General features: G+C 41.5%; 1 protein-coding gene across 1 annotated transcript in view; it reads right to left on the reverse strand.

Annotated features, from left to right (window-relative positions):
- Positions 1-7,682, reverse strand: part of CCDC174 (coiled-coil domain containing 174) — a 41,432-nt gene extending 33,750 nt beyond the window's left edge. The window contains exons 1-3 of the mRNA XM_007950599.2: positions 7,641-7,682; positions 4,389-4,493; positions 3,557-3,657 (exon numbers count right to left, since the gene is read on the reverse strand). Coding sequence (XP_007948790.1) covers positions 3,557-3,657; positions 4,389-4,493; positions 7,641-7,682 — 248 coding nt within the window. The remainder of the gene's footprint in view (positions 1-3,556; positions 3,658-4,388; positions 4,494-7,640) is intronic.
- Positions 7,683-9,629: the final 1,947 nt, after the last annotated feature.

A 9,629-nucleotide genomic window follows, 5' to 3' on the forward strand; every position in this document is an offset into this window, starting at 1 on the left:
TGGGAGGAGGTAACTATGGGGAGGAAGTGGGAGGGGAGCTGTTGCATTGTAAATTTTGGTCAATGACATGAGACAAAGTATATTATGTGAACTGCTGTATGAAAAGTGAATTTACTCTGTAAATCTTCACACAAAGCAAAATAAAATTTAAAAAAAAGAAAGAAAGAAAGATGTCAGAAAAATGGCCACTTGCAAAAGTGGTATGCCAGTGGCATCTGACCTCCTCTAACTTCACAAAAGGGAGAAGGATCAAGATCAACAGCCCAAGGCTCATACCTATGACATGCCTCCACCCCTTACTGCTCTGGGATGGCTCATTTTAAGTGTAGCATGATGGCAAACTTATTTGAATGGTCCCACCCTCACAAGGGTACCCTGCACCTTATTTACATTATTAACAAGCTATCCAATCCCCTTGGTGGACCACAAGCACTTCGCATTTGCAAAGTTCCACCCAGTCATATCAGGGTGGAACCATGACTAGAAAGGCCATACATATCATGAATTCACTGTACCATACCATTGGATTCAGTAGATGAGGAAGTCACTGGTGATTTTAAACAACAATTTCTTCAGCTGAGTAAGGAAGATGGAATTCAGAGTACAAGAGTATGGGGCACTGATCTGGGATCCACTATGTGCCAGATACTATGTATCTCTAAAGGACTTCATGAGCTGAGTATTAACTTTCCCACTTCACAGATAAGGAGAAAGTCTTCACGCATAAGTAACTTGCTTAAGACTTTATACCTTACACCCTCATGGAAGATGGCTTTAAAGAGATGCAGATATCCTGGAAACCACAGACAGCCCAGACCTGACTCCACACAAGTACAGTAAAACCAGAGATTAAAAAGTTACTAGGCAGGAAAACCACAGCAAAGTAGCAAAAACTCTGAAATACAGAGTGTATGATAAGATTCTGGTACCTTTCAACAAAATTAAAACCCTAAGAATGTATCTAGTATAAGAAAGATGTTTCAAAAATTAACAATTCTTTAAGTAACATCTCATGTCACTAAAAAAAAAAAAAAAAACAACCCCCAAGATGGGCTTATAGTCTGTCTTTTATTTTCAGACCAAAAGACCTGAGCAACCTTAGCAATCACTGCTTACAGTCACAGAGTTTTTATTAAGCATTGTATCTTAAAGTACGTGTGGCTGTCATGGCAGATATTAAAACTCTGCATTTTCTGTAGGCTCAGGGTGATACTACAAAAAGGGTGAGGCCCTCTTCTTTACAGAAGAACACCAGCTGAGGTACGAAAAATCACTTTTACTCAGACTTCCTTGCCATGGTTTTGTAACTCTCATCAAATGACTGGGTAAACAAAACAAACTCATTGCCATGGAGTAGGTTCTGACTCATAGTGCCACTCCTTGTGTTTCCAAGGCGCTATCTCTATGGAAGTAGATTGCCCAGTCTTCCTTCTGAGAAGTGGCTGGTGGGTTTAAACTACGCCTTCTGGTTAGCAGTTGAATGTCTTAGGCATTACGCCACCACAGTTCCCAATGACTGGGTAGGACTATGTAAATAAAGGGCTTGTGGCCCACCAAGGGGATTGGACAGTTTGCTAATAGTGCAATTCAGGTGCATGGGACCATATATATAAGGTGTACAGAACCCTAACAAGGGGATTGGTCAGTTGTACCATCCCACCAGGCTTAAAATAAATCATCCCAGAGGTAGAAAGGGAGGACATCACTACCATCAAGAAGTGGAGATGGGAGCAGAGGACATCCTTTGGACCTGGGGTCCCATGCTGAAAACTTTCTAGACCCAGGAGCCAGCTGTAACACCAGAGACAGCACAGGTTGGCAAGAAGTGGCAGAGAATCAGCAGCAGCAGAACCAGAAAACTGGGCAAGAGGCTTGCTGGCTGAGTAGGGTGCCTCCAGGCTCTTTTCTATGGAGGTAGGCTTGCCAATTCATGGAACTAGAGAGCTGAGTGCCTTTGAGCCAAGGCTTACTGGTAGAGTGGGGTGCCCCTGGGCACTTACTGGCAGAGCTAAAGAGCTTTGTAACACTTGCCTAAGCAGGGCAGAGGCCTGGCTGAGACGCCAGGGGCCAGAGAGAGGCCTGCCTACGGGCATGGTCAAGGAGCTGTCCTGACCAAAAAACTGTATCCTGAGTCATTTCTGATCCTAAATTTAACCTGTTACTTCCCTAATAAACTTCATAACTGTGAATATGGTCTGTGAGCTCTGTGTGGCCACTGCAATGAATTATCAAACCCACCAGAGAAGTAAAGAGTGCTGTGGGAGGGATGGCTGGTATCAGAATTGGTAAAAAGGTTGGAGAGACAAGGTATGTATGACCTCTACTTCTTGGCTCACAGTAATCAGGCTATTGATCTTTATTCTCCTTCCCCTTTGTGAGGCTGGAGATCATATGTCCCTGACACACCATTTTCACTCAAGCTAATAAACAGAATGAAAATATTATAAAGATGGAATGACAGAATTTAAAAATCAGCATTTTGAAGCTATCAATGTACTAAATGATAAGTAGCAAAGCTGGTCACTGGCAACAAAACCAGTGTGTAGAAAAACATTTATGAACAGGATAATTCAGTTGCAAAATTTCCCTCCTCAGATCACTTAATTATTACAAAGGAAGAAGTGTACCTTTACAGTAGAGAAATTTAGCAGACCCACTGAGCCAGATGATCAAACTTATCACTCACAATGACTCAAACTGATATGTGATTTAATAAGAAGAACAGACCATCACCTATACAGTATTGTTATCAAAAATATTTAACCTGACTCTAATGAGACTCATAGCAACCCCTCCTTGAGGAACAAGGGATATCACTGCTGATGTTAGATGGATCTTGGCTCAAAGCAAAGAATACCAGAAAGATGTTTACTTGTGTTTTATTGACTATGCAAAAGCATTTGATTGTGTGGATCATAACGAACTGTGGATAACAGTGAGAAAAATGGGAATTCTAGAACACTAAATTGTACTCACAAGGAACCTGTACATAGACCAGGAGGCTGCTGTTCGAACAGAACAAGGGGACATTGCATGGTTTAAAATCAAGAAGGGAGTGTGTCAGGGTTGTATCCTTTCACCATACTTATTCAATCTATATGTTGTGCAAATTGCAAATAATCCGAGAACCTGGACTATATGAAGAAGAACGTGGCATCAAGATTGGAGGAAGAATCATTAACAACTTGTGATAGGTAAGATTTTAACAGCCAGCAACAAAGTAGACAGAGTGGATAAGAACAGTTTCAAGTATGTTTTAGATACATTAGAAAAAGGTTGGTGGGATCACAACTCAGAGTATACCATAGGGACACTTCTTAAACACCTGTTGATAATCTTATTGCTTATCAAAGGCTCAAAGTTCAACTTTTAAACTGAGGTTACATCTTAACATTTTTTATAAGACTACAGACATTTGCAATTATAATAAAGAGTATTCAGCTAGAAGGATGCTAAAAATTAAAACTTTAAATCAAAAAGAATAACATTTGAACATTCATTTCTTTGCTTGGGCTGCATCAAAGGTAACTTTACATCTATCAGTGTTTAACTTTACCTGGCTTTGTCTAAAGTCTTCTGTTCCTCAATCTTCTGTTCAGCATCTTTCTCAGCTCGATTTGAAACTCCTGCATTCTGTTTGCTCCAGATACTTGGTTTCTGGAGAATAATTTTAAAAAGACAAGATAGAATCACCAAGTGATTGTAAAAAAATTTCTACTTGTGTACCAGAGATAAAAAATAAGAAAAAAAGATCACTAGATCTTATGACTCAATGGAGACAACTAGATCTTATGACAGCTAACCTCTGTCCTACAAATAGACACATATATGGCACAACAGCTGGAGCTGAAAAAAAGCCCTCAATTGTATAAAGAATTTCTTTATACAAGTGCATACCAGGACTTCTCCACTGTCTTTTATCTTCTAAATGATTACAGCTTAATTCAAGGTTCTAATGAAAATGTATAAATCACAGAGAATTAGCGATACAAATAAGAGATACCATTACCACTAAAATTGGAAAACTGTAACTCTTAAACACTCCAATACTTTCTACTATATTCCTGTATCATTTAATTGTTTATCTGTCTGTACTGACAACACCTATATAACTAGATAATCTTCTCTAAGACTGTAAAAAATCTACTTACTAATAGCATAAACTTTTCTAGAAGTGCTAAAGAACTGGATCATTATAATGTGCTTGCAAATAATTTTACTTATTCCTATTTTATTTAAGACATCTCATGTAGATGTTTAAAACACAATACAAGGATTTTTCCTTAATATTTATATGGCGTGGACACAATTGACACTTTCAAAAAACTTAAATATGGTATAATTCCCCATGTTCAGAATCAATGGAGATAATTAGATCTTATTTTTACCTTATTAGTTGTTTTTGGTTTTGCTGAAACTCCAGAATCTTTTAGAATTTTTTCTTGTTTGAATTCTTCTTGTTTTCGAAAGAGTTCAGCTTTCAGGTCTACTAACTAGAATAAAATTAATAAGCAAACAAAAACATTAAATTAATTATAATGGGCGATTGGATTTCTAAGTAACTCTAATTCTCAAAGCAAGATTATAAGTTCTTCTAAACAGACAAAATGGATACAAAATAAAATGTTATAAATGTGTAATACAGTACAAAATAAAACCAAGTGGTATTTTATTCCAGCTGTGTTACAAAGGCTTTTCTACTGTACCTTTAACACTTTTAAGGATGCCCTTTGGGCAATGAGAAAGTGATAAAATGAAGGAAATAATGAAGACTGCATCTTTTAGATTGATTCAACCAACATTTTTTTTGTGTGTGTGTGTGTGATCTGGGTGAAGATTTACAGAGCAAATTCACTTTCCATACAGCAGTTCACATATACTTTGTCTCATGTCATTTGTCATTGACCACAGTTTACCACAATGCAACAGCTCCCCTCCCACTTCCTCCCCATAGTTACCTCTTCCCAGTGACCATCCCTCCATACTCTCCTGCCCCCTGAGCTGTCTCCCTGTGCATAAGCAGCCCGTCCTTCTCCCATGATTGTTCTCTCCAGGGCGTGTGTCTACTTGAGGTAAATGTTTAACTCACATGCCTGTACATTGTTTGGCAGATTGATTCAACCAACATTGTTAAACATCTTTTCTCTGACTGGCACTGCACTTGGCTCTTTCACATGGAAATCTCATTTAATCAACACAACAATTTATTGTTTCTACAGGGAAATGTCTCTGTTTACCAATTATCTAAGCACCCAGTATGTTGTGGCATATAAGACTGAAGAACAAATACAAACATGAATTAGACATATATCCTGCTCAAAGAGCCTATAATCTAACAAGAAAGTCAAGCTATAATACCAGTAAAATGTAATGAATGTGTAAATGTTTTTAAGAGTGGAAAAAAGTAGCATAAAAATCCAGATTTGGGAGCATTTCCTTCTGTCCAGAGTGATCCAAGAAGGCTTGGAGTTAAGCTCTAAAAGACAGGTAAGATTTTAACAGCCAGCAACAAAGTAGACAGAGTGGATAAGAACAGCTCCAAGTATGTTTTAGATACGTTAGAAAAAGGTTGGTGGGATCATAGGGTTCCAAAAAGGAAAGAAGGCCAAAGAGAAGGGAATAGGGTGGCTAGGTGAATTCTTATGCCTAACCCTCAGCTATAGGTCAGAATAGACACAATGGTAGTAGGTTTGGATTTGGTTAACCTTCAGTTGTATCGGTCATCATTGGCTGCATGGCCAAAAAAAAAAAAAAAGGATACGTAGTTTCTAGAGAAAAAAATAAAAAGGATCCAGGTACAGTTGCTTATAAGCATGGGCTAATTTTTAGGGAAATCAAAATGATTGCATTTAATGACTTCTATTTTGGTAAAGGGAGCTCTGGTAGTATAGTGCCTAAGGCACTTGACTGCTAATCAGAAGGCTGGCGGTTCAAACCCACCAGTCACTCCTCGAAAGGAAGATGGGGCAATCTACTTCTGTAGTGATACTGCCTCGGAAACCCAAGGAGGGGTTGCAGTGAGTTGGGTCTGACTCGAAGGCACGTAACAACAACAACAACATTTTGGTAAAAGTCAGTTTAAAAGTAATCTTGGCAGGGATTTTAACAATGCAAAGGACAGTTTCATTTCAGGACCTAATATTCTAAAATATTAAAAACAAATTAAGAATTTTTGCATATTTGTCTATAAAACTTCTTAATCACTTCAATTCTCCATACATTGGCCTATTCTACAACTACTTTGAAATTTTAAAAGCAAGATGCTCATAAAGTTAGCAATACCCAGATGGCATTCCTATTATGATTACTAATTTTAACCTGTTAGGGTAAGATTACTTTAGTATCTACAGTTTTCTGGTTCCTAATCCTCAAGCAAACATAATAACAAGGACCAATTTTCATTATTAGACAAAGAAAAAGGCCTCAAATATTTGGACACTCAGCTCAGATGATTTTCCATTGTACTCTAATACTATGTCGTTAAAAAAAAATGCTATTGAGTCAATTTTGACTCATGGACCCCCATAAAATTTCCAAAGCTTTAAATCTCTATGGTAGCAGACGGTCTCATCTTTATTCTGCAGACCCACTGGTAAGTATGATCTGCCAACCTTTTGTGCCTTAACCAGAACTCCTTACTCTGTCAAATCCACTGCCATCGAGGTAATTGTGACTCTTAGCGACCAACATCGGGTTTCCAAGGCTGGTACAGAAGTAGATTGCCTCCTCCTCCTCCCCTGGAGCAGCTGGTGGGTTCGAACCTCCTACCTTTTGGTGAACAGCCCAGTATCTGAACCACAGTGCCACCAGAGCTCCTTACTCTGTAATAAAGTCAAGTTTAAATCAAAGGTTTGCTTTGATGTAATGAAAAAGACAATAGCTTTGGAGTCAACCAATCTGAGTGAGCCCGGTTCTATCACTTAGAATCCAGTACATAACCGAAGGAAAGCCACTTCATCTCTGACCCTCAATTTCTTCATCTATAAAACGCAGGCATTAATACCACCTACCCCCTAAAGCGGGAGCTCTGGTAGCGTAGTGGCTAAGGCACTTGACTGCTAACCAGAAGGCTGGCGGTTCAAACCCACCAGCCACTCCTCGGAAAGAAGGTTGGGCAATCCTACTTCCGTAGTGATACTGCCTCGGAAACCCAAGGAGGGGTCGCTATGAGTCAGGGCTGACTCGATGGCACATAACAACAACAACAACCCCCTAAAGCTGGGCAATATCAGATCTCTACGGAATCTAGATCTGGGAGGACCTTGCTGATTCCTGGATTGGAAAGGGGGAACATGTCTGCGAAGGTTCTTCCTCGCCTGTCAAAGGAGGGAAGGCTGGCACGGGGCAGGTCCCTGAAGACAGGAGGCTTGGCCAGTTGTGGCAGAGGGAAGGCACCGAGGAAAAACACCAAGTTCAAGTTTGTGCCTGAGAAGCCTAGTCTGGGTCCATGCCCACGGCTAGAAGCCAAGTTAGGATCTCGTAAGAAAGGTGGCTTGGGTCCCCCGTTTGTAGAGTGAAAGAAGGCCCAGGCTCCTGTTGGAAGGGAGAAGCTACGTCTGAGTCTGCGAATGAAAAAATAGGCTAGATCGAGCTTCTGCCTGGTGGAAGCGGGGGAGGGGGGGCGCACAGCCCACACTCACCGAGGAGGCAGTGACGTCCAAAGGCTTTTTCCTCCGGTCCATGGTCACTATGCGGGCGGGCTAACCTAAGGGGTACCCTCTGCGAATTCCCGCATGCCTGAGGGGCAAGTCTCTAGAGCAACCGGAAGTGTCTGCTTGTCAGCGACCGCAGTGTCGTGAGTTTGCGACGTTTGCGCCATCTTGCAAAGGTCATGGTGTGGTGCGTATTACGTTCGGTACCATTTTGAGAAGGTCGGAGGATGGTTCAGTTTGAAATTAACTGGAAAGTTGTGTAGAAGAGGGAGGAAGGTAACAGACACCGGGATCAGCGCCATCTTGAGAAGGGCGAAATTAGGCTCTTGCGGGGGACGTCATCTTGAATGGGGCGTACTGAGTGAAGGAAGGCAAAGGCGCCATCTTGGGAAGGGCGGAGTGAACGGAAGCCTCTTCCTAGTGTGTAGTTGATTACATCCACTGCCGTGGGGATCCCGACTCCTAGCGACCCCTCCTTGGGTTTCTGAGGCAGTATCACTAGGGAAGTAGATTGCCCAACCTTCCTTCCCAGGAGTGGCCGGTGAGTTTGAACCGCCAGCCTTCTGGTTAGCAGTCACATGTCTTAGGCCTTAGGGTACTATAAGGAGTTAGGCAATCTACTTCCATAGTGATACCGCCTAGGAAACCCAGGAGGGGGTCGCTATGAGTCGAAATCTCTGTGGCAGTGAGTTGTTTTTGTTTTAAAAAATAAGGAAACTAGGCGCTCTGGTGGCTTAATACCTAAGGCATTTGACTGCTAACCAGAGGGCTGGCAGTTCAAACCCACCAGCCACTCCTCGGAAGGCAGGTTGGGCAATCTACATAGGTAGAGATACCACCTCGGAAACCCAAGGAGGGGTGGCTAGGAGTCGGAACCCACTCCAGGGCAGTAGGTTTGGTTTGGTAAGGAGCTCTGGTGCCGTAGTGCCTAAGGCATTTATTTGCCTGCTGACCAGAAGCTTGGTGGTTCAAACCCACCAGCCACTCCTCAGAAGGAAGACTGGGCAATCTAATCTACTTGCGTAATGATTTACTGCCTGGGAAACCCAAAGAGTGTTGTTATGTGTCGGCATTGACTTCATGGCAGTGAGTTTGGCTTTTTTGTAAGGAGATTTGGTGGTGGAGTGGTTAAAGGACTCCGCTGCTAACCAAAAGGTCAGTGATTGGAACTCACCCGCACTCTGCGGGAGAAGAATGTGGCAGTCTATTTCCTTGGAAATCCTACAGGGCAATTCTACTCTGGCACATAGGGTCACTGTGAGTTGGAATGACTTGAGTACACAGCATAGGGGTGGGTGGGCTCACTATGAGTCAGAATCAAATTGACAGCAATGGGTTTATTTGCTTGTTTTGGTTTTAAGAATGGTAAGTCGTGAATACCATTTGAGAACCTGCTGTGTATGCCAGGCACTGTCTGGTTCTTTTCATATGTTAATGTATTTAATTCTCACAAAAGTTGTATGAGATAAATATTATTAATCCAATAATAATAATTGGGAGCTCTGGTGGCGTAGTGCCTAAAGCATTTGACTGCTAACCAGAAGGCTAGTGGTTCAAACTCACCAGCCATTCCTTGGAAGGAAGACTGGGCAATCTACTTCCGTAGAGATACCACCTCGGAAACCCAAGGAGGGGTCCCTATGAGTCAAAATGGACTCAACGGCAGTGAGTTATTATTATTAATACTGCATAGTACTTACTCTATGTATTTCAACCCGTGAGAACATGAACTCAAGAAACACACTTCCTGGTGTTACCCGACAAATACTGGGATCTGGTCCTGGAGCAGATAGCCAATAGTCTACACCAACATTCAAGAGAAGAGAGTGTGATTAGGAGGTGCACCAGCAGAGAAGGACAGGGTCTCAGTGACACCAAAAACGCCTGCTTTGCCCAGAACTTTCAATTGGGTTCTTATACTAAAGGAGAAAGAAGCATAGCATGTATGCAGGATTATTTAATAATTTCCCAAAAGTT

This window comes from Orycteropus afer, unplaced genomic scaffold (genome assembly GCF_000298275.1).
Source record: "Orycteropus afer afer isolate SDZICR_OR568_19922 unplaced genomic scaffold, OryAfe1.0 scaffold00282, whole genome shotgun sequence".
NCBI classification, from domain to species: domain Eukaryota; kingdom Metazoa; phylum Chordata; class Mammalia; order Tubulidentata; family Orycteropodidae; genus Orycteropus; species Orycteropus afer.